Here is a 24,661-nt window from a genome sequence, read left to right on the forward strand (position 1 = left end):
GTAGTGGCAATCATCCTTTAATCCATGAGCAGAACAGGACACTGGCTTCTGAGAACTCAGTGCATGCCAGGCTGTGTGGTGGTGGTGGTATCTGCCTTCCTGTCACTAGTGTTTTTCATGATTGTTTCTGCTACTTTCCTGATACATTACTGTGCACACATATGAACCACAGACATGTTTTCTTGGTGTCTTAAATGTGCTTGAGAACTCTGTGTGTTCTTAGTCTACATCACAATCAGCACAGGTTTCACAGAATCATAGAATGAACTGGGTTGGAAGGAACCTTGAGAGGTCATCTAGTCCAACCCCCTTGCAGTAAACAGAGACAACCCTAATTGGATCAGGTTGCTCAGAGTCCCATCAAATCTGATCTTGAGTATCTCCAGCGATGGGGCATCTACCACCTTCCTGGATATCTCAAGAGTGAGTCCTGCCAAGACAACTTAGTCTCCTTCTGTTGGAGGGTGATCAGAGAAGTGGATGGAGATGTAAAAGGTGGAGTCTGATATGTTGTCCTTACCCTTTTACCTGTGACATTATCAAATTCAAACTCCAGAAGGATCTAGATGAATCTGGATGAAAATGCTACAACTCAGAACAGTTTGGAAAGCCATATACAGTGCTAATTCCCTTCTAAACAGAAGACTGTATCAATGAAGTTTCTGCAGGGATTTGCCCCAGGGCTAGTACTATTCAGTGCTTGCATTAAGGACCTGGATGATGGAATACAGAATATACTTACTACATTTACAGACTGTGCCTTTCTAAGAAGGATTGAGAGGTCTTGTAAGGACAAAGTTAGATTTCAGAATCTTGACAAACTGATTTGCAAAAAATAGGATGCTATTGAAAAGGAGTAAATATAAAGAAAAAGAAAGGCATGAGTAGACAGTAGGAACAGCTGTGTGGATAATAAACCTGCAGAAGGGAATTTTGAGGTTATAGCAGATTATAGGTTGAATGTCAGCTATGTCAGATACAAAGGAGGAAAATACTGTACTGAAAGGTGTAAAGAAAAGTATAGATTGTTAAACATGGAGTAATCCCTGTGATTTACTCAGATGAAGTGACTCTTGTGCTCTACCCTATGGGTAGAATCCTGTGGTTGCTATTAGTGAATTCAACATGTCAGGAGGGATGTGTACTAACCTGAGAGATGATCAGGTGGAGAACAATGAAAATTAGGCTTATGAATAACAGTTTGTGTACAATTCTGCTAGGTGCTTGTATTTTTAGATGTAGAGGCAATTGTTTTAGAAAAGGAGAGTAAACTTGAACTGTTTCTTAAGATCTTTCCAATCTGTGTGGTAAATGTAATAATTTCTTGGAAAAGTTGGGTGACATAGTGTCCTGGTACTGACACCCTGATTGCAGCGGATACACACAATGAGAATAGCTCACATGAGTGTAAGGGCCAGCTCTCCAGCATCACGTCTCTGACACACACAGCACTACTAGCATATATGCTATAGTCTTGTCATAGAGTAAGGAACATGGCATATAGCCTTCTCCTGAACCTGCACAAAGGCAGAGGGCCCACCCAGCCAGAAAGGCTGGGCATCCCAGCAGTTGCTTTTTAATTTATGGTTGACATAACACTCACATTTTTAAAGAATTTGAAGTTTCACAAATGGAAATTACTTGTTACTGTAAACAAAGTAAATCACTTTGTTGATAATCCAGTACTGTACTCTACACAGTGATAAGTTTGTGAGTAAGCTGGCTTGCTACTTGATGTGATGTTCAGTATCAGCAGTTTTCTCTCATGTATGTAGGCCAGCAGTATAGTTTGAAGGTGGAAAAAAAGAGGGAACTATTGTGGCTTGTTGGAATGCTGAGAAACTGAATTAGGACTTTTTTAGGAAACTGTTATCCTCTTACCTGCAAAGCATTCAGTGGCAGGCTGTGATAAGCAAACCACAAGAGAAATCAAGATAGCATTTGTGTTAGATAGAAGAAGAATTTGAAAATAACTGAGAAATGACAATTTGCTAAGAAAAAAAATGTGTCAGGTTTTAAATTAAGAAAACAAAAATGTTACAGTAATTGCTGGCCATACCAATTAAATGGATACTGTGTAGAGTGCTTGTGAAGTAAAGCAGGGAAGAATTTATGCTCTTGGAAACCAAACCAAGCCAAAAAGGACACTCCATTGACAACTACTGTAAAGATCTAACACTGAAAATTTATATTCCCAAGTCACAGTATATGTTTCAACAATGCTAGTCATTCAGAAACACATGTAAATCTATATATTTAAACTACCATTTGGCACTTGAGCTGGAGGTTGAAATACAGTGCACATATTTGTAGTTTGATGGGATTCTGTGGATGTCTGAGGTACGCTCTGCACACATTGTTAGGAATAATCAAAGAGAAACTCTGTTAGCCTTTTCAAGGGTAATATTCTTTTAAGATAGTACAAATGCTTTGAAGGGATACAGTCAGGAATTTCTCTCAAAATATTTGTGCAGTACTTACTACACCCACTCACTTGCTTAATATAAGATCCTGTTGAAAAGCTTGCATGCAGATGTAGAGATAATAGAGTCATGTAAAGAAATGGTAGACTGTAGCTCACATCTTAGGAATTTAAATATACGTTACAGATAGATCATTTTTTGTTTAAGGTAGCTAGCACATATAACCTAACAGCTTTTCAGTTTCTACATCTGAGATTGTTTTGTGCAAAGATGAGCAGCACTGGAAATCAGTGAAGGTGGACACAGTACTTTGGGAGGGTTGAGTGGAGCTGTAGAACTGTAGTGGTGAGGCTTAATGTAAATTTGTACATAAAAATATCTGTGCACCACAGAACACTTGCAGTAACACAGTATCAAACTCTGTTAGTAATCTGAAGGGGACAGTAGACAACTTCCTTCAGTTGTCAGTTCCCGAAATTTCTCTCTTCTATCAGCTGTTCATTTTATCCACTGGGGATAGTGTTATTATCTTGAAACTGGAATTGTATTATTTTGATCTTAACTTGGTTAGTGTTAAAAATTTGTATGCAATACTAGTGATCCTCTTGAACACAGATAAAGGATAGTGATCATGCCCCTGTAGTTGGTACTGGTGAGGCCACACCTCAAATACTGGGTTCAGTTTTGGGCACTGCACAACAAGAAGGTACATTGAGTTTCTGGAGCATGTCCAGAGAAGCTGATGGAAGGTCTCAAGAACAAGTCTTATGAGGAGCAGCTGAAGGAACTGGAATTGTTCAGCCTGGAGAAGAGAAGGCTGAGCACCTCATAGCTCTCTACAACTACCTAAAAAGAGGTTGTAGTGAGGTGGGTTTGGTCTCTTCTCCCTAGTACAAGGTGATAGAATGAGAGAACATGGTCTGAAATTGTGCTGGGATGGTTTAGATTGGATATTAGGAAGAATATCTTTACGGAAAGAGTAGTCAGGCATTGGAATAGGTTGTCCAAGAAGGTGGTGGAATCAATATCCCTGTAGGTATTCAAGAAACATGTGGAGATGGCACTTTGGGCCAGGGTGGTCTTAGGTTGAACTAGACCTTAGTCTTAGATTGGACTAGATGGTCTTGGGGGTCTTTTCCAACTTAAACAATTCTGTGATTCTATGATTCTATGCCGATGAAGGAAGGGCTTTGTTCTGTGTCTGATTTGGGAGGGAGTGGCCTGCTCTAGAGCACAGGCAGGGCTGGGGTGGTTGCACACTGCTGTGGCTGCCAAAAGGATTGGCAGTAAGGCACATCATTAGATGACCGTTAACTTGTGCACAGAAGTCAATTATTTGTCCGTAGAAATTGAATATACTTAATAAGGATGGTGTAGACCCAAGGGATGTGATATTCATGTACTAAAGGGAAAGATTTGTAGTCCAGTGTGTACGGTTTATTTGGAAAGTTCTGGGTTCAGCTCATTTTGTGAATTTAGGCCTCAATGATAAAATTAATGTCTTAAACTGCTAAGTGTGAACTTCAGCCACTGAAAGAACTGCTGTTTCACAGACTGGTCCTTAACTGTGCTGCTATTACTTCTTTACCCAAGAAGTCACATGGCTGAAACTGATTTTTAGAATAAGCTTATTCTTACTCTGGCAATTTAAACCTGGAAAACGGGAAGGGAGAGCAAACAGTGGCTTTCAGTATTGAAACATTTCTGCTGCTATTATGGCTGTAACACAGAGGCAATTTACTTAGATTTGTTTTTTTTCCTTTCCCTTTTTTTTTTACTCTCCCCTTTTTTTTTTTATATTCAAAGTTATTTTTAAAATAGAAACAGAGAAGGCAGAAGCAGTGATTGCTGCAGGGAAGTACTATGGAAACCTGTCACGACAGCAGTTTCAAATGAACGTGAACCTTCAGCTGTTTAAAAGTCCAAGTGTTTTTCAGATTCTTGTGTCTCCTCTAGAGGCAGAGTTGGAGAGGAGTACAGAGGGCTGTAGTGGAGAAAATACTTATTCTTACTTTTAACTTTTTTTAAAAAGCAAACAAAACCCCAAACTAAACCAAACAACAAAACTACCCCCAAAATAAACATGGGCAGGCACTTCTCTTCTTGGAAAGTATTTTGCACAAAGATGAAAAGAAGTTACTGTTGTTGCACATGGCAGTGATTAAAGACATACAGCATAGATTTCAATTGTGAATGATTACCCATTTCCAGATGGAAAATGTGAATGTGTTGGCTCCCAAGTTGCTTGATATTTTTTCTTTTCGCCCTTGCTAAAGTAAAGCATGCAGAAGAATGGCGTGAATATGTTGTGATTGATACATTCACTTTGGTGTCCTACTACCTTCACAGCGCCTTTTAAAATTTGCTAGCTTTTTCAGCACTATGGTGCTGTATATTAAGTGTATATATATATGAATGTGAGTGTTTTTGAATGAAAATAGATGTTTGAAGTGCCAGTGACTAGTCAGTAAAATGCAGTGTCCAAGGGCACTACCTGGGGATACTCTGAAAATGTGCAGTTATTTCAAATGCCAGAATATTTCATCTCCCTACAGTCAGCAAAGCATATTTTGTAATGTTTTCTGGTCATATTCATTGCTACTAGAAGTATTGGCAAGCAGTGTTCTAATAAATAGAGAATATGTGAAGAGGCTTTTTGTGTTAATTTTAAAAGTACTGGTTTTCTTAAAGAATGAATAGGAAAAAATAATAAAAAGACTTGTTGACAGAGAAGTCATTCCAAACTAGTAGATTAATTTGTACTGTGTAAACTTAGGAAAAGAGAGGCTTTCTTTCAAAAGTAACAGAGATTTTATTTCCTCATTTTGATTTACATTTTTTACTGCTGAGTTATAAAGCCTTGAAAATAATAGACGTGTCTTGTGAGGTCTTGATATTTCAGAGTTCAATGAGGCTGTGTGCATTTATTAAAATAAATATATTGAATTAGAAACAGATTATGGGATTGTGCAGAATTTGTCTGCTTTCAACTGTGATACAGAAGGCTTTATATCACTTTGCCATTGTGTGCTTGCCCTATATAGAGGTAATTTAGGAAGCTTAATGCAATTGGTGTCCAACTGTGACACAGTGTTTTTGTAAAAATGAAATTCTTGACTGCTTCTAGCCTGTGTAAATGGTTGGTCAAAGTGGATTGACAAATTATGTGTCTGGGTTTTTACTTGCTTGCTTTCTTTTTTTTTTTTCCCCCCCCTGTAGGTGTTTGTGACTCATAAATGCAGAATTAGACCAAAAATCTATGACTGGATAATGGAGTATTTGCAAGTACTTTACTGCACTTTTCAGTGCAGCAGAACAAATAGCCTGCACTTTCCAGTGTTTAAGGATTTGTTATACAGTGTCCCTGCTAATCCTATCATTTTTGTTCCTGTTTTTGTGATAGTGCAAGAAAGTGGTTTATAAATAGGTACAGTAAATGGGTATTCCTGAAAATACATCTGATTTGAGCAGTATTTTTATGTAACTGTCTTTTATGGTAAAGTAATAGGTGAAAATTGAGAAGTCATTAATGTTTTACATCCCTTAACTCACTATGAATCATCACATTTGTTTGCCAGATTCTATGATTCTGTTTAGTGACAATTTAATATGAGAACAGAGGGATAATTTTTGAATTCACTCCTGGTCCTTTTTTAGAAAATGCATCTTGGTTGATTTGGTCAGTTGCCAACAATATGTTAAAACTTAGTCTTCCATTGCACATGATGTTTTAAATGCATACTAACAATACCTTAACTCAGTAACACTTTTTAGTAGATTTAGTGGTCCAAAAATATTAGATTTTAAATGAAATTAATTGGCAGCTATGCACTGTGTGCATTAGGGGAAAAAATTAGTCACAACACCTTAGAAAGCCATCAGAAACTACCTTGTGTGTTAGATCTTCCCATTGAGACTAGTTATTCTGAAATATGAAACACTTAGTTTGGTTTCATACCAATTAGTAAATGTAATTTTTGATCACAAAAAAATTACTCCACATAGAATATTCATCATCAAAACAAAGGAATCTTTCTTAACTTTGAGTTCAGCATTCTTTGCAGACAGATAGGATTTTAAATTAAAGGATGCTGCATAGTCTGCTTGCGTGTTCTGGTTGTCCATCTGTTTAGCTGGTTTCTCTGGACTAGAAATATGTCAACCATTATGTCTATGTCTTGGACAGCTCTGACCATGTTGCAAAACCTGAAACTCCACTAAGACTAGACAATTCTTGCAAGGGCAAGACCACACCTGATTCTAATGCTTTCAAGATAATTAATGCAAATATTAGAATTGATTCATTTGTTTATATGCAGAGGGGCATGGGCCACTGCTATGAACAGATCAACTGTGAAAGGCTTTGTAAACAAAATATGATACTGGGGAAGAGTGGAGAAGACTGAGGACAGTATCTGTCAATAAGGAAAATGGAAATTAAGTTTAGGAGTTAAAGGTAGCTTCAAAGAGAAAAATATGAATGGAAAGAGCTGTTAGGAGAACAAGACTACAGAAGGACTGGGGGATGGGATGGCAGATGGATAAGGTGAAGCTGTGTAATAAGAAGTGGTATTTGCCCTGGTGCAGATCTAGAAAGGCAGGCTAAGATTAGATCTCATTGAAAATACTTGAGGTAAGATTGGAATGAGAACCATAGATTTCCTTTATCAGACATTGCTGTACTTTAATTATGTGACTCTAATCTATATAGAATGGGATTAATCAAAACTGAAATAGTCTTCTTCCAAAACTTATCATTAATTTGAGTGGTTTATACCAAATTGATTAAAATAATTTCTGATTTGGTTTGAATACTCAAAGGTAGACAGTGTATATGCAATTCTGCTAGGATTCCAGGGATGTGACTGAGCAGAGACTGACCCTGGATTTGGCTAAGTCTGTGTGTAGTCCACCCCAGTCTTTTTAATTGGTACTGTGTATCTGTCTCTCTTCAAAACGAAGGCTACTCTGAGGTTCTTTCTCTCCAAATAAAACAGTACGTTATTGTTAAATGCCTCTCCCAGACCGTAATTCTATTTGTGGTTTGTGCTGTTTACTGTTGATTGTTAACAGGTTCTGAAATAATGCAATTAGGTGATCCAAGAAAAACATATAAAGCATTAATAAGCCAGATCTGCATAGAGCGGAGTGAAAAATATAATCGACTATCCATGATGCTCATCTAAGATAATATAATTCAGTTTGCCTTTTTCTCAGGTTAAAAATCTGTTCTTTGTCTTCTCTGAAAAAAACGGGTGTTTCATCATGTTCTTGAAACACTACATGAAAGTCTGCATTATCTTACATTTGAAAGTGTTCTTACAGTAACAAAAGATTTAAAGCTTTGGGATAGCTTGAAATGAGATACAGAAGTGAACAGTATGTTGCATTAGAAAGCAGAAATCTTGCATCAAAATGTGCAGTTCCTGCATGACAAGTAACGTCCTTTATGTGGAAAACTTAACCCTTTATTCTTCTCCTCTTATATCTCTTCTTTCTCTCCAGATATCACCACGATAAGTTCCTACTTGTGTGAAAGTTTCAAAATACATTACTGGTAGCTAACAGAATTAAGGGGTGGGGACTGACCTTTTTCAGTAGCTGAGCAGGATCCCAAATGCATGTGATAGCTGCAGACAAAACTAGGCACAGTGTGACTGTCTGGGTAGAGGAAGGAATCATATCATAGAATCATAGAATCAACCAGGTTGGAAAAGACCTCAAGGATCATCAAGTCCAACCTGTCACCCAAGACCTCATGACTACTAGACCATGGCACCAAGTGCCACGTCCAGTCCCCTCTTGGACACCTCCAGGGATGATGACTCCACCACCTCCCTGGGCAGCACATTCCAATGGCTAACAAGTCTCTCTGTGAAAAACATCCTCCTCACCTCGAGCCTAAACTTCCCCTGGTGCAGCTTGAGATTGTGTCCTCTTGTTCTGGTGCTGATTGCCTGGGATAAGAGACCAACTCCCTTCTGGCTACAGCCACCCTTCAGTTAGTTGTAGACAGCAATAAGGTCTCCCCTGAGCCTTCTCTTCTCCAGGCTAAATAACCCCAGTTCACTCAGCCTCTTCTCGTAGAGCTTGTGCTCTCACCAGCCTTGTTGCCCTTCTCTGGACACATTTAAGAGTCTCAATGTCCTTCTTAAACTGAGGGGCCCAGAACTGGACACAGTCCTCAAGGTGTGGCCTAAGCAGTGCTGAGTACAGGGGCAGAATGACTTCCCTGCTGCTGCTGGCCACACTATTCCTGATGCAGGCCAGGACGCCATTGGCTTTCTTGGCCACCTGGGCACACTGCTGGCTCATGTTCAGCCAGCTGTCAGTCAGTACCCCCAGGTCCCTTTCTGCCTGACTGCTCTCCAGCCACTCTGACTCCAGCCTGTAGCAGTACATGGGCTTGCCATGGCCAAAGTGCAGCACCCGGCACTTGGACTTGTTGAATGCCATCCTGTTGGACTCTGCCCATCTGTCCAGCTGGTCAAGGTCCTTCTGCAGAGCCCTTCTGCCCTCTTAACAGATCAACACCTGCTCCCAACTTGGTGTCATCTGCAAATTTACTGCTGACTGACTCAATGCCCTCATCCAGATCATCAATAAAGATATTACAGAGTATGGGGCCTAGCTCTGATCCCTGGGGGACACCATTAGTGCCTGGCTGCCAGCTGGATGTGGCACCATTGACCACCACTCTCTGGGCTCAGCCCTCCAGTCAGTTCCTAACCCAGCACAGAGTGCTGCTGTCCAAGCCATGGGCTGACATCTTGGCCAGGAGTTTGCTGTGGGGGACGGTGTCAAAGGCCTTGCTGAAGTCCAGGTAGACTACATCCACAGCCTGCCCCACATCCACCAGGCAGGTCACCTGATCATAGAAGGAGATCAGGTTGGTGAGGCAGGACCTGCCTTTCCTGAATCCATGTTGGCTGGGCCTGATCCCTTGGCCATCCTGCAGGTGTGCAGTGATTGCCCCCAGGATGATCTGCTCCATAATCTTTCCTGGCACTGAGGTCAGGCTGACAGGCCTGTAGTTTGCAGGTTCCTCCATCTGACCCTTCTTGTGGATGGGTGTCACACTGGCCAGTTTCCAGTCATCTGGGACCTCTCCAGTGAGCCAGGACTGGCAGTAAATGATGGAGAGTGGCTTGGCCAGCTCATCTGCCAGCTCTCTCAGTACCCTAGGATGGATCCCATCTGGTGCCATGGACTTGAGAGTATCCAAGTGGCTCAGCAAGGCCCTAACAACTTCCTCATGGATTTCAAGGCAATTATACTGCTCCCTGACCCCATCTACCAGTTCAGGAGGCCAGTTATCCTGAAGTCTTCCTGCCTTACTGTTGAAAATGGAGGCAAAGAAGGTATTTAGTACCTCAGCCTTTTCCTCCTCTTTAGTTATGTTTCCCTCCAGGTCCAATAAAGTGTGGAGGTAAGGAAGAACAGTGAATGTTCTCTACCTCAACCAGAAAAGCTTTTGACACTGGCTCCCATAACATCCTCACAGGTAAGCTTAGGAAGTGTGGGTTAGATGAGTGGACAGTGAGGTGGATTAAGAAGTGACTGAATGACAGGACTCGAGGGGGTTGTGATCAGTGATACAAGGTCTAGTTGGAGGCCTGTAGGTACTTGTGTTCCCCAGGGAACAGCACTGGATTCACTCTTGTTCAGTATATTCATCAATGACCTGGAGGTCATTGACCTGGGTAGAGTGTACTCTCAGCAGTGTACTGGTGGTAAAAAACTGAGAGGAGTGGTTGATAGACCAGAAGGCTGTACTGTCATTCAGTGAGACCTGGATGGGCTGGAGAGTTGGATGGAGAGAAACCTAATGATGTGGGGTCCTGAACCTAGGGAGAAATAAGTCCATGTACAGGTTAGGGGTTGACTTGCTAGAAAGCAGCTCTGGGGGAAGCATCTGGGAGTTGTGATGGATGACAAGTTAACCATGAATTAGCAATGTGTTCTTCTGGCCAAGAAGGCCAATGCTATCTTGGGGTGTATTAAGAAGAGTGTGGCCAGCAGGTTGAGGGAGGTTCTTCTGCCCCTCTACCGTGGTGAGGCCACATCTGGAGTATTGTGTCCAGTTCTGGGCTCCCCAGTTCAAGAGAGACAAGGAGCTACTGAAGAGAGTCCAGTGTAGGGCTACAAATATGATGAGGGTTCTGGAGCATCTGTCTTATAAGAAAGGGTTGAGAGTCATGGAGCTGTTTGGCCTGAAGAAGTCTAAGAGGGGATCTCATCAATGCTTATAAGTGTCTAAAAGGGCAAGTGTCAAGAGTATAGGGAAGTTTCATCTGAACATGAGGAAACTTTACTGTGAGGGTCACAGACCAGTGGACCAAGTTGTCCAGAGAGGTTGTGGAGTCTGCTTCCCTGGAGATACTCAAAAAACATGTGGACATGATCTTGGGCAACCTGCTGTAGGTGAACCTGCTTTAGCAGGGAGGTGGGAGTAGATGATCCCCAGAGGTCCCATCCAAACACTACCATTCTGTAAATTCTGTGATTTTCCTTTTCCTTAGATGACTTCAGATCTTTTTCTTCATAGTAAAGTTTCTGTATAATACAACTTTGTCTGTTAATTTCTAAAGAGACTGCCCCTTTATTTTAAAAAGTACTATAAAATGTATTTATTTAAATGTTGCATCTAACAGAAAGAAATCAATCTTGTCATGCTTCTCCCAGTGGACAAATTTACAAGAGGGCTTGGCAAACTGGTATTACCATCAAGGGATGGGTAACACTGCCAGTACTGAAGAAGTGTTGTTAGATGTGTATGCAGACTCTTCCTCTCTTTTAAGTGGGGCTCAGTGAAAATAACTGCAGAAGTCAGTGGACTTTCCTGGAATTGTAAGCAGAACTAGGCAGGGAAAATGGAGTAGAAGAAGGATGTCTTCTGGCTCATTTGAACTAGCCTTTCTTTTCCTTGCAAGACCCTGGTCATGTGGACCCTCCTTTGAGCAGGGAGGTGGAATAGGTGATCACCAGCAGTTGCTTCCAACCTCAACTATTCTGTGATTCTATGGTTGTTCACCAAATAATCTGCAGACTTGAAGTTTCCTGTAGGTGAGTGATACAAAGAATTTGAAGTTTGTATTAAGAGGAAATAAAGTGTTTTAAAATGTGCTCTAACAGTGAATCTGGTATTGAAGGAGATCTGTCTGTAGTTGAATATGAAAATAACTGAAAATACTTTAAAATTAATTGCATTTTAAAATTCATTCCTTTTAAATATTTAAGGACACTTCAGAACTGCTGACAATATGTGCAGAGATTTCAGGAATTAGATACTGTCACTTGCATAGGTAATTATTATCTTGTTGCAAAGACTACCAAGAGAACAAGAAAAAGCAGGTGGCTTTTTGATTGATATTTTAATCATTTGCAACATACCATTTAAAGGCTATTTTATCTGAAAATGGATTTTTTTGTAAACAAAAATTTAAAATATAGAACCTTCTAGTAGCTGACTCCTAATCTTAAATACTGAGTTAAAAGTAAAACTTGAAATGTCTGTCTTGTAAGAGCTTTTTCTTCAATCAGCTAACAGAGTGATGTGTGAGAAAGCATCTGTTCTCAAGCTACTGTCCAAAGATCAGAATTGTTAATGAAATTTGGTGTCCTTATGCTTTTGTGGTTCAGTAATAGGACTTGGGTCACCAGGTACAAGTTGCAGTTGCACAGATGAAAAAGTGATGCTACAACCTTGCACTTTGACCTTCATCAGAAAGTGATAGCTGTGTTTTTAATAGGGATACCACGTCTTCAGATTAACTGGCCAGCTGGTTAATTATCAATGAGGGCTTTAGTGATTGGTGAAGTTGTGTAAGAGGTGAGAGAAGCATTTTAGCTGCCAAACAGAGAGGGACCTGGGGGTGCTGATTGACACCCGCCTAAACATGAGCCAGCAGTGTGCCCAGGTGGCCAAGAGGGCCAATGGCATCCTGGCCTGTATTAGGAATAGTGTGGCCAGCAGGAGCAGGGAGGTCATTGTGCCCCTGTACTCTGCATTGGTTAGGCCGCACCTTGAGTACTGTGTCCAGTTCTGGGCCCCTCAGTTTAAGAAGGACAATGAGACTCTTCAACATGTCCAGAGAAGGGCAACGAGGCTGGTGAGAGGCCTTGAGCATAAGCCCTACGAGGAGAGGCTGAGGGAGCTGGGATTGTTTAGCCTGGAGAAGAGAAGGATCGGGGGTGCCCTCATTGCCCTCTACAACTACCTGAAAGGTAATTGTAGACAGGAGGGGGTTGGTCTCTTCTCCCAGGCAACCAGCACCAGAACAAGGGGACACAGTCTCAAGCTGCGCCAGGGGAGGTTTAGACTCGAGGTGAGGAGAAAGTTCTTCACTGAGCGAGTCATTCGTCATTGGAATGGGCTGCCCAGGGAGGTGGTGGAGTCGCCGTCCCTGGAGGTGTTCAAGAGATTGGACGTGGCACTTGGTGCCATGGTCTAGTCGTGAGGTCTGTCGAGACAGGTTGGACTTGATGATCCTTGGGGTCTCTTCCAACCTTAGTTAGTTATACTGTGATACTGTGAAGGTTGATTTGTTTCAGATGCCCCTGTTTCTTTGTTGCCTGTTTTTATAACTTTGTATGGTTTCTACACTGAATGTATACACTTCCTACGCTCAAATCCAGCACTGTAGAATAAAATTTGTAATTGTTATGGGTTAGGTGATCTAGCTGATGTGCCCTCAGAGGTGCCAGATCTGTTCTTTCAAATTGCTGTCACGTTGTTAGCCTGAGGCTTGGTAAACTTCAGAATATTGCTTGATGTTTCATGAGATAATTCTTAACAACAGTTCCTGATGCCTTTCTGTTCCATTAGCTCTTAGCCATCTGTTGCTTTGATTATGCTAGCATAGAGAATAAGTGTTTTGGCAAGTTGTTTAGCTGTATTGAAAAATCTTGTTTCTTTGGTTTCTAGTATTTTGTTGCTGCTGGGTTTTTCGTCCCTCAACTTTTGTAGAGCAATGCTTCTTGTTATTTACTTCTTGTTTTTCTAAGAAACAAAAGTCTGACCTAGTTTGAGGTCATGTTGAGGTCTGTGGCTCTGCTTTATGGCTGTTTTCCATTCCTGTGAAAATATTTCTTCCAAAAGAAGTTGTATATTCTAAACATGGGCTGACAGAAGGTAGGTATTTTAACCTAGCCATATTTGAATGTTTAGCTTTGGGATTCCTGCCTTTTAAGGAAATTGTAACATTTTAACATCTCACTGCAAAGGTCAAAACAAAAGGAAGTGGAAGATCATTAGAAAGAAGTCTGTATTCTCAGGCTTTACATTGTAAATTTGACCTTTTCATGCAATGCTCAGATTTTATAGATGAACAGAGTAAAAGACAGATGGAGTGATAATGAATATAGAGACATAATTCTCTAAGTAGTTTCATTTTTAGGAGTTGTGATATATCAATTAGTTTTTTTAATGTATGGACTTTTGGAAATGAAATAAAATCCTGGTTTTAGACTGCAGATAAATTTCATTTGCATTTAATTTCTACTTTTAGTTTTCTGTTATTTTTCCTGATGTTAAAATAGCTGAGTGATACTGCAAAGCAAGGATTCCAACAGTTCTTAGTAAATTATTAATTCTGCTCAACAGGTCATTTTGCCTTGGCTGTGAATAAGGTGGCTGAGTTTCCTTCACTGCTTGAGCTCTTTAAATTGAACTTTTCTTGGTGTAACTTCTTACTTTTTTTACTTTTAATGTCTGTAAGACACTAAATTGTTAGCTGCAAGTCCTTGCAGACCCTTCCTCAATCATTTGGTCTTCAAGTAGTAGTGCATGTCATTAGGTGTAGTAATATTATCTGTGGAAAAATTGTTTGGAGGAGGCAGTATTTTGTGGTGGCAAGAGGGAAGAAGGAATAAGTAGTGTAAATGAAGATCTGACTGGAGATTTTCAGCATTGTAAAGGCGTATTTTTTTATTATTATTTAACTGACCTTGAAAGCTGTGCAGTGTTGAAAATTGCAACTGCTATCTCATACATACGAGTTGTGAACTAAATGTAGAAAAGTACCCAAAGTAGTTCTCAAGGTAGTAAATCTACTACTGAATGATTATTTAATACTAAATGCCTTTTAGAGATACTCAGAAGTATCATTCTGGAAACTATTTGTGCATTTACTCTGGAAGGACTGCAATAACCTTTTGTATTTTCTTTCAGAGAATATATGTTTCTTTACAAATTTGGTTATTTTAATGTGTGGCCTGCTCTAGGACTGTTGTATTTTAATGCTGATTATTTCTAGATGGCTAGGAAATGTAGCTTTGTTCAAATATTATTCATATGTTATTTCTTGCTTGCCACATTGTCAGACCACTCCACTGAAGTGATAACTGGACTAATTAGTAATCACGGATCCTTCTTCAGCTAAGCAACACATGTCATTCTTTTTTTACTGTGTTGCGCTTTTAGTGCTTGTGTATGGGACACACTAAATGTTTTACCACATAAGAGATAAGGATGTGGCAGTACACTGAAATCACACCTGTTGAGTAATGTGTATATGTACACACATACTGTATCTACAGTGAAGACTTTCTGTTTTGTTCCTGCCACAACCCTTCCTGAACAGGATCATCTGTTCTCCATGTACTGATGAAGATTTTCAGAGTTGGTATTCTGATTTTAGTAACCAAAGTTGAAGTGTTCTTGTGTACATTAGTAGCAATGGAATATCATTTCTAAGTGAGGGAGTAGTTCAAGTTTGATTTTTGCCGTATGTGGTGCTTCCAAACTGTCATGTGAAAGAGAATTTCATCAGAGAGCTGTTCTGATTATGTGGTACAGGAACTTGTGAAATTTAACTATGTGACTCTTACCAGTTAATTAATTTGTAATGCCACTTCTTTATGAAAGCAGTTGTATTTGTCACAGGTAGTACTGACCATAAATATTTTTGGTGGTTAACACACATTAATTTGAGAAGGAACCTGATAGTCCATACTGGTGCTTCTTGGGGTCAAATGGACAGATTTGCACTACATAAAGAAATAATGATGTGAAGTTCCCTAAGACAGCACTGACTGGAGAACGTTGGCCCCCATGGTGAATCCCATACCCTGAGAAGGTAGAGTGTGAGCTTGGAAGCTGTAGTTGTAGCAGTTGAGTTTTGCTGTCATCCATCTTATTTTTTGGTTCAGCCTTACACTAGGATACTTCCTGTCCCTAAATTAGCTCAGTGTCATAACTACACACCCTTGTGAGGAACAGGCTTTTCATCCAAGATGCATTTCTAATTATGAAATAGAATCTTGCTCTTTATTTAGTCATGCTTTCAGAAGGTTGTTCTGATAATACTAGTGGCAATCATAAAATGAAGCACTACAATGTTGGACATCATAAAATAGTTGCAGTGTTGCAGTTGACAAAAGAAGTCTTGGTTGCATCCTAGAAGATAATTTTCAAATTATAAATGTAGTATGCATTACTTTAAGTCTCTGGAGACATTCCTATCTAGTTGTCACAGAATTTTATTCATGGGGAAGCAAGCAACCAAATGGGATTCAACTCTGCTGAGTCTAGTTGAGAGGCATCCTTGCCCATGGTGGGGAGGTTGGAATAGATGATTTGTAAGGTTCCTTCCAACCTAAACCATTGTGTGATTCTGTAGAATGACTGTAAATCTCATGGGGGACTGGGCAACATTTTTTGGGTTATTGAGTCTTGTTGCTTACTCTTGAAAACAACCACATGGTATAATTCTGAAAAGAAAACATTCATATTGAATGACTGCATGTCACTTATCTTTCTTCTTGTCTATGCTGGTCTACAGAACCAAATGGGATGGGATAAAATTAATTTTAAATTATATTAGTAAAATGAACAATTCTCAATGATAGACAAAATGAGCAGATGTGTTTAGTATGAACAACTCTGCATAGATGCTACTGAATGATTATCTTTATGTTTTGATAAAACATAAATTGAAATACCCATGCCTTTTTGCAGGTGGTGGCTAGTATCACCCTTCTGACCAAGCTATTTCATATATTATCTGATGGATGCTGAGAAACAAAGATGGTTTTAAATACTTGTGAGAGTTGCCTTCATGGTAGAACTTGCCTTTGAGCAAGTTGATTTATTTATTTTTTTTCATATGTTGAACTGATGATTCACTGTCTTCCTACACTCTTAAATGTGTGCAATTTAGTTTCCATATATCTATAACATACTATGTTGCCACATGCCATATGGAGGAGTGTATTGAATGGAGAAGTGTGCTGTTAGTGGGCTTAACTCTCTCCTTAGCTTCCTGCTTCATTATAATTTCTCCGTCTCTCCTTAGCTCCCTATTTCATTATAATTTTTGCAAACTGAAGGTCACTGTAGTTAATCTTTGATTGGTAGTGTTATTGGCCTACAGTTCATCGAATTGTGGGTTTATTTCACTTGTGTATAATGGTGTTTATTAGATTATACTGTACTGCTAATTGTACTAAATGCTGTACTATTTTTCTTTGCCCCCCAGCTTTTTTGATTGTCATAAGTTCATGGCATCTACATAGATACTGTTAGGATGCTAATTTCTTGTGTAAAAGGTTATTTTCTTGAAGGAAGCTATCATGTGAGAGGCAGAATTATGTCATGCTCTTACTCTAAATGCCCATACATAGTAAAACCAGCCTACTTTTTGTTTATTAAAAGCTATTACCTCTGAGCCATCATTTACGAAAGTAGAACATAGGATCTTATGGACAGAGATTCTAAGGAGAGCATTTAAAAATTGCTAAGTGTAGTTGCCTGCAATGTCAGACAACGTGATTATAGAATACTGCTAATAAACTCATTAAATTCCATCGCAGGAATAGTTAGATTATTTTCCCTATTGTTCCTGTTGGATTGCTGTTCTGAATATTATTTTCTAATGTGATTCCATTTTTCATTGTAAATCCCTTCTTTAGTCAGTCTTTTTCTTACATTTGAATGCTTTCTTTCCATTTGATAAAAATTGTGGCAATCTTTGGAATCTCAGAAATGTTTAGCTTTAAGCTTTTGCAAACAGAAGGAATATATTAGGGGCGAATTCTTATAAATAAGGTCTTTTTGTAGTGGCAAATTCTACAGTACTGATTCTCCAGTTTTTGTCCATTAATGATAAACAGTCTGGTTTTGAGATGTGTATGCAAGCTTGAAAGCACAGTCATTTGTTTTCTTCCTGCTCTTCAGCATTCACTTTCCATGGAATAATTTTTGTCCCAAGAGATGATACCCTTTTTTTAGCCTATTGTCTAAACCTAGAAGCTAGCTGTGCATAAGAAAACGCAATTCTCTTAGGATTAATGATAAACCAACAATGGACTTTATATATTCTGACTGAGGCATGTAAAACACAAACTGTTTTTTGAGGTGATAAATATACAGTCTATGAAACAATCAAAAAAGATACTTTATTTTATTTTGTCACTGTTTTAACTTATCTCAAATTCCTATTGTAAAAGATAAATACTTAGTCGAGAAGCCCTCTGCCAGTTGTCATGTCAGCATTTCAAGGCAAATAAGAAATAAGCCAACTTCACAAACATTGTTCTTTCCTGATTTTAACTTTGATACTAGACTTGGAAGATATTTTGAGTGAACAGCTGGTTTCCGTAATGATGTGTTTTGATTGTTCCCTAACTTTTTGTAATTTCAGTATTAATTGTTTGACAACTTTGGGTAAAAGCAATTCTTTTAAAACATAGCTCAGGCTCTGTTAGAGCATGTTTTTATGTCTTTATTTACCAGCAGCTCTAGAGTTAGTTTCTGAGCTATAATGTGGGAGCTCTGAAATTACTTACGCCTATGCTGCCTTTTTGTAGGAAAGTATCTGACTATCAGTTGGTTATTCAAGGCTGGATAAGTGCCCTGTTCACCTTTAGAAGCTGTTCTACTTTTTTTTTTCATTATTAGTATATGGACATTAGAGTCTGACTGAAACCTGTTTGAGAGCACTTGAGGTATTGATTTTATATTACTGACTCTCTGCCTGGTTTTATAATTGTGTAAATATTCTGTAATAATTGCAATAGGAAGGACTGGTACATGAGGTGAATCTTTTCTATCTTTGTTTTCCTGCCTCTCAGTTTCATTCTCTTTATTCTTTCCAGGTTCTTTTTGTTAAATTCCCCATCATCTTCCCATTTATATTTTTTCCTCTTGTTCATTCTATCCCCAAATTTCCTCCTTGCATTGTAATACTCTTCATTTTCTGACATCTCATTAATCTTCCAGTCTTTATGGCTTACTTGCCCACCTCCACAAGTACACCCACGGGATGCTCAGAAATTTTACTGCATACCCAGTTGTCAAAAAACTAAACCTGCAAGTCCCAGGCCCATAATACTATGCTGGGAATGCTCATTAACTCCCACACTGTTTGGAAAAATAAATTGGTACAGTTAGTGTAAGGACTGAAAACCATAATACATGCCTAATATTCCTTCACTTTGCATTGAACCTGGAAGATCTTCATTGGAGTTATGGGGAATGAGATGGGATCGAACTTTTTCACTTCAGCTGTGGTTCTGATCATGAACCACATGAATGAGTAGTTAATAGTGCCATGACCTCTGATACAGTAGGTTTGAGGAGAGTGCACTGCTCATAAATGGATTAGAAGACCTGATGCAGTAGGATGATATACCAGCAAGTGAATCCTCAGCACAGCAGTCACATCAAAGTTTGACTGCTGTGGTACCAGTGCAAGCTCTCTGCACTTGAAAAGTAGATGATCAAACCCTTTCTTTGATTCAGGAGTGTCTAGCTGGAAAACATGGTGACTGGGGAAGATGAAGCAGACCCTTTGCTGCTTCATCTTGCACTGGTCTTGCAGCAGAACCTTTCGGTGCTACCGACAGCTACTGCTGCAGCAGCCAGCAGGAAGAGTACAATGGTGTAATGTCTCACTGCCAGAGGAGAGTTGAAGTGGGGTTTCTAGTGGGACCTGCCTATGGTCTTAGCTGCTTCTGAGTGCCAGGATTCCTGTCAGACCATGTCCTTTACTGTGGTCAGAAGTCACTAAAAAAAATGACAGAAGACTGCATCGCTAATGTGTGTATGATCAGCTGATCACCCCCTCCAGTAATTGTTTATGAATGCTAAATAAAAAAGCAGTATTCAGTAGTGGGTGACAGTGCTTAGTTTCCAAAGGCACTAATTTCAGGCCTTTCTCTTATTAAATAGCACCCATGCCAGTGTTCAGTGTTGATCAGTGAATTCTGACCAGATTTGTTGTTAATCAAATGTCTCTTAAACAATGGACCTGGGCATGTTTTTGGATAGTTCTCACTCTTGTGTATTTTGGAAAAACTCTGAACAATACAGAGACTATGGTAGGTTGAAATTTCCCCACCAGCATTAACTTTGCCAAACCAACTCAGAAGCAAATGGAAGCTGTATTTACAAGCAAAACTGCATTCTACAATGGAATGCAATGAATATGTACAAAATATACAGTAATTAAATATTATACAGATATTTACAATTAGCAAACAACAGGAAAATTCCCTTGGTCAGAGACCAGGGAAGCCATTCCACTGCTCCCCCTCCCCTTTCCCAAGAGAGAAAGGAGCAGAGAGAAAGCAGGAGTTAGACTTAATCAAACAACGCAGCCGAAGTCAGCTGAAAAAGCAGGTTAATCTCTGCCAAGTGAAGCAAGCAGAGAAGAGATCAGAAAAGAGAAAGTATTGTTTTGGTACAGCTGGTCTTATAGCAGATATTTTCTCCAATAAATTTGTTTAGAATAATCTTTAGTTTTCCTTTTTTACACCCAGTAGTGATTTATGTGTTTTTCTACTTTTCTGTTCAAAATCTATAACTAAATTTTAAAGGCATAGCCTAAAACCACCACAGAGACTCTTGGGATTGCTTTTTTTTTTTTTTTTAAAGGATTTGCACTCTTAATTCTGCTGTGAGGAGGATGAACTTCTCAGCATGAGAAACAGAACTGTAGAAATGCAAGCTGAAATTCTCAGCAGTAGAGGCTTGACCTTCTTGCCTCTGCTTGTCCTTGGATTGTTGGGGGTTTTTTAAGTCTGCATCACATTTAATTAACTGTTTGATCATTAAATGACTGTTACAGATACTACATGTTAAAACAATATTACTACCTACACCATAGCTGAATATAGCTGTAGTTCAACTAACCTTGGAATTACTCTATCAATCATTGTTAACCCACCCCAAGATACATGTTGCCAGCAGTGCTTCCAGTACCTTTCTCTCTGTTCTTCTTATTTGGAGGATAGCACCAAAGGAAGCTAAGCAAAGGATTGCTAAGCAATCAATGGAAATCAGTCCTGTCCTTTACCCTCTGTTCTCCAGTAAGGATGCCAGTTACTTAATAGTAAAAGAAATTAATTAGCAGACTGAACTTAAAAATGAGCTCTCCTAGTAAAACGATGCTTCATCATAGATAAAAAAAGCTCTATAGTACAGTTAAAGGTTAGAATTAATTTTTAAAATCTTCTTTCTCTAGAATCCTACTCAAGTGGGTACTGCTCTTCAGGTTTTCTATAACCTTGGGACTTTGAAGGATACCATTGCTACTGTGGTGGATGGATACTGTATAGTCCTGGAAGAGAACATAAAAAATGCTTTGGATATCAAAATATTGACTCAACCATCTCAAACTGCTGCAAGAGGTAGGATAAATGTTTTAAGGGGCATGATAATTAAAATTTTTGACAGAAGTATAATATGCTGTTAAATGGAAGAAAATATCACATCCAAACTTCTCATAGGAATTTTTCCCTGCTTGCTTTAACCAGTAGAGGATGGGAGTATGCATGTTATAGAATAGCATAGAATAGCATAGAATAGAATAGAATAGGTTGGAAAAGACCTTCAAGATCATCAAGTCCAACCTATCATCCAACACTATCTAATTAACTAAAGCATAGCACCAAGTGCTTCATCCAGTCTGTTCTTAAACACCTCCAGTGATGGTGGCTGCACCACCTTCTTGGGCAGCCCATTCCAATGGGCAATCACTCTTTCTGTGAAGAACTTCTTCGTAACATCCAGCCTAAACCTCCCCTTGTGCAGCTTGAGACTGTGTCCTCTTGTTCTGTTGGTGGTTGCCTGGGAGAAGAGACCAACTCCCAGCTGGCTACAGCCTCCCTTCAGGTAGTTGTAGACAGCAATAAGGTCTCCCCTGAGCCTCCTCTTCTCCAGGCTAAGCAACCCCATCTCTCTCAGCCTCTCCTCATAGGGCTTGTGCTCCAACCCCCTCACCAGCTTTGTTGCCCTTCTCTGTTTCAGAAATATTCTAATAAAAAAACAAAATGGAGTTTGTCAGAAGTTTTTTTTCTTACTCCTCACCCCTCCCCTCCTTTTTCCTGACCTGACCAGAAAATTGTCCTCATTAGTTTGCAGCTGTGCAGGCCATGGAAAGATAAATTCAGCTTCTGCTTTATTTGTGTTGGTTGAAGGATCACGTTTAGAAATTATTTGCAGGCAATGGAACAAGCCTGAAATTATGTTGTGATGGAAATAATTTCAAAGCAGTGTATTAAATATGAAGGAATGTTGCGTTATTAATCGTTTCGTTCCCATACATTAGCTCATACAGCACAGAATGCTGAGGGACTGGGCCGGCAGGCACCTTTGAACTTTGACAACATAAACATTTAAGACTTTTTAAAAAACTTTTGGAAAGTTGGGAGTCCAAAACCATAATCCCTAGCATAATAAATGCAGCCTTTCCAAAGGAAAGTAATGGTTTAGAAAGTGCATGCCCTTCATCTGGACTATCACTTTTTTAAGAAGTTCACCTATGTATTTTAAGTCCTGAGCCGATAATAACTGCATTTTTCATGTTACAGTCTCTGTACTGTTACATCCTGTAACAGTGCTCATTGGCATCACCTTGGTGCTTCTGTGGAGATCTGAACTGGTAGAGTGGGTAATAGTGACTGAACTTCACTTTAGCTGACTTGTCAGTGAGACAGCTGGGGCCATTCACAGAGCTCTGTTCAGAAGCTATTTTATGTCACTTTGTCACGTACATAGAGATCTGTACTTCCGATATGTTAATTTTCACATGTGAAAGCTGAAATGCACTACTGTGTTTTACAAAAACATTTAGGTGGCCCTGGTAGAGCTGCTATGCCAACACCTGGGAACACAGCAGCTTTTCGAGCAGCCCTCTGGACAAACATGGAGAAACTCATGGATCAGATCTGTGCTGCTTGTGGACAGGTACTCAGCAGCAGACTGATGGTTGCCTAACCATTCAATTTTGCATATGTCCTGGGTTTGGCTGGGATGGGGTTAATTGTCTCACAAGAAGATGGGTTGGGCCAGAGGCAAGATAGGCCCCTGAACCAGCCCATATGGTATTTGATCCCCTGTGTCAGCTATATGAGGCAAGGGCTGGTGCTGGGAGATGCCGCTGGTTTTTATGAGCCCTAGCAGCTGTTTGGGTGAGATTGTTACTTGTTTTGTTTATTACTTCATTAGCACCATTGTCAGCTGTAGTGTTCCTTCATTCTCTGTATTGTTCTGGGTTTGAATTTCTCTCCCCATTTGCCTCCCCAAGCCATCAGTGGTGGGGGAGTAGTGTGAGTGGCCTTGTGGGGCTCAGCTGCCATCTGGGCCTAAACCAAGACAGGGTAGAAGACATTAGATGTCACTTTTTCTCTCAATGCATTCTTCCTTACAGGTTCAGCATTTGCAGAAAGTGTTAACAAAGAAAAGGGATCCAGTGTCTCATGTCTGCTTCATAGAGGAAATAGTTAAGGTAAAGTTTTAATTTTGCTGAATGTGCTTTAGCAATTCTGTTAAGGAAAATGTGGTGAGAAAATGCTTTTGTTTACAATTTTACCATTCTGTAAAAAGTTTGTAATTAAATTAATGGGAAAGTGTTGAAAATCAAGCTAACATTGAAAGCTGTATTTACAATCTGGGGGTTACATCTGTAGGGTGTAAACATGTTCTTTTTATAACAGTTTCTTTTGTTTTCTTTAAAGCAATCTGATAAGACACCACTGTCAGTTTTTATTACTGATCATTAATGTCATTCTGTAAAATACCATGTGATTTGAGTAATTAATTAAGTCTGTTAGTTTGCATAGGAGAATGTGTCTTCATCTAATACTTTCAGCCATCTGTTTCTCTACTTCTCAGCAATTTCTTCTTTGAAAAAATAATTGTGGCTGTTCTTTTGAGTACTTATTCTTTTTCATTCAATTGCAATATTCCAAATTTGAGTACAAAACACTTTGATTAATGGCCTCCTTCAGTCTTAGGAGCAGAATTGCTGAAACTATCTCATCTACCTCAGTAGGTGAAAAGAAACAAAATGAAAAGATGTTTGTGCAGACATCTCCTTTCCTGAGTATATGGCTGGATTTTTAACTTTCATGAATTTAATTTTTGAAATATGTTAAGGAATCTCTTTGTATGCAAATGTGGTCTTCTCAACAGTAAAAGCAAATAATGAAGGTTAATACAGCATTTAAGTTTATATGTCCATTAAACTCATCTTCATGAATTGGTGTGGAGAACATAATTTTTCTATGAGGCACTTCAAGCTTCTCTTTCTGTGTTGTAAAAAAATTGTAAAAAGCAGACACAAAACACCTCAAAAAGTTTACAGGATATTATCATGTTTTCTTCATTAAAATGTTGGCAAAAAAGTATGTCTTGCTGCCTGGATGAAGCTCCTTGGTAGATCAGTACATAGAAGGAGAAACACAGAAACCTAGAAACAGCAGGAGGAACTCTGGAAGGATTGGGAAGACTTGAATGGAAAGGGAGCTCAGATAAATGAGCTTTTGCTGTTCCTGAGTGGCTCCCACTCTGAGCGTAGCCTTCTTGGTTTCACTTTTCCCTTTTGTAGAACAGCACTTGAAAAGGGGGTACTAATCTTTCCTCTATCATTATCCTCAACAAATGGAAAGCCAAAGGAAATCTTTTATCATGCTGGAGAATAAATGAACAGGGAAAGTGAATCTTAGTAGTTGGTAGGTACAGAGTAAGGAAAAAAAACTCATTAGAGAATAAAATAGAAGATACTGGCTGTCACATACTAAGCATTTTCCATGATCTTTCTGATTACCCTTCCCTTTGACTTCATACCACAGCATTGCATCTAAGTGAGAAATAATATTTTCCAAATAAAATCCCCATCTATTTGTTTCTCCACAGTTGTGACTGTTTCAATTTGTTTGATCTTCAGCAGCTGTTTTGGTATAGTATAACACCAAACCGGACAGTTGTCATTCTCAGTAAGGCAGCTAAGGAG

General features: G+C 39.3%; 1 protein-coding gene across 1 annotated transcript in view; it reads left to right on the top strand.

Annotated features, from left to right (window-relative positions):
- Positions 1-24,661, top strand: part of COG5 (component of oligomeric golgi complex 5) — a 174,527-nt gene that overhangs the window by 92,856 nt on the left and 57,010 nt on the right. Inside the window, exons 8-10 of the mRNA XM_054178513.1 lie at positions 20,891-21,056; positions 22,502-22,614; positions 23,078-23,155. Of these exons, the coding sequence (XP_054034488.1) occupies positions 20,891-21,056; positions 22,502-22,614; positions 23,078-23,155 (357 nt within the window). The remainder of the gene's footprint in view (positions 1-20,890; positions 21,057-22,501; positions 22,615-23,077; positions 23,156-24,661) is intronic.

This window comes from Dryobates pubescens, chromosome Z, assembly GCF_014839835.1.
Source record: "Dryobates pubescens isolate bDryPub1 chromosome Z, bDryPub1.pri, whole genome shotgun sequence".
NCBI classification, from domain to species: Eukaryota; Metazoa; Chordata; class Aves; order Piciformes; family Picidae; genus Dryobates; species Dryobates pubescens.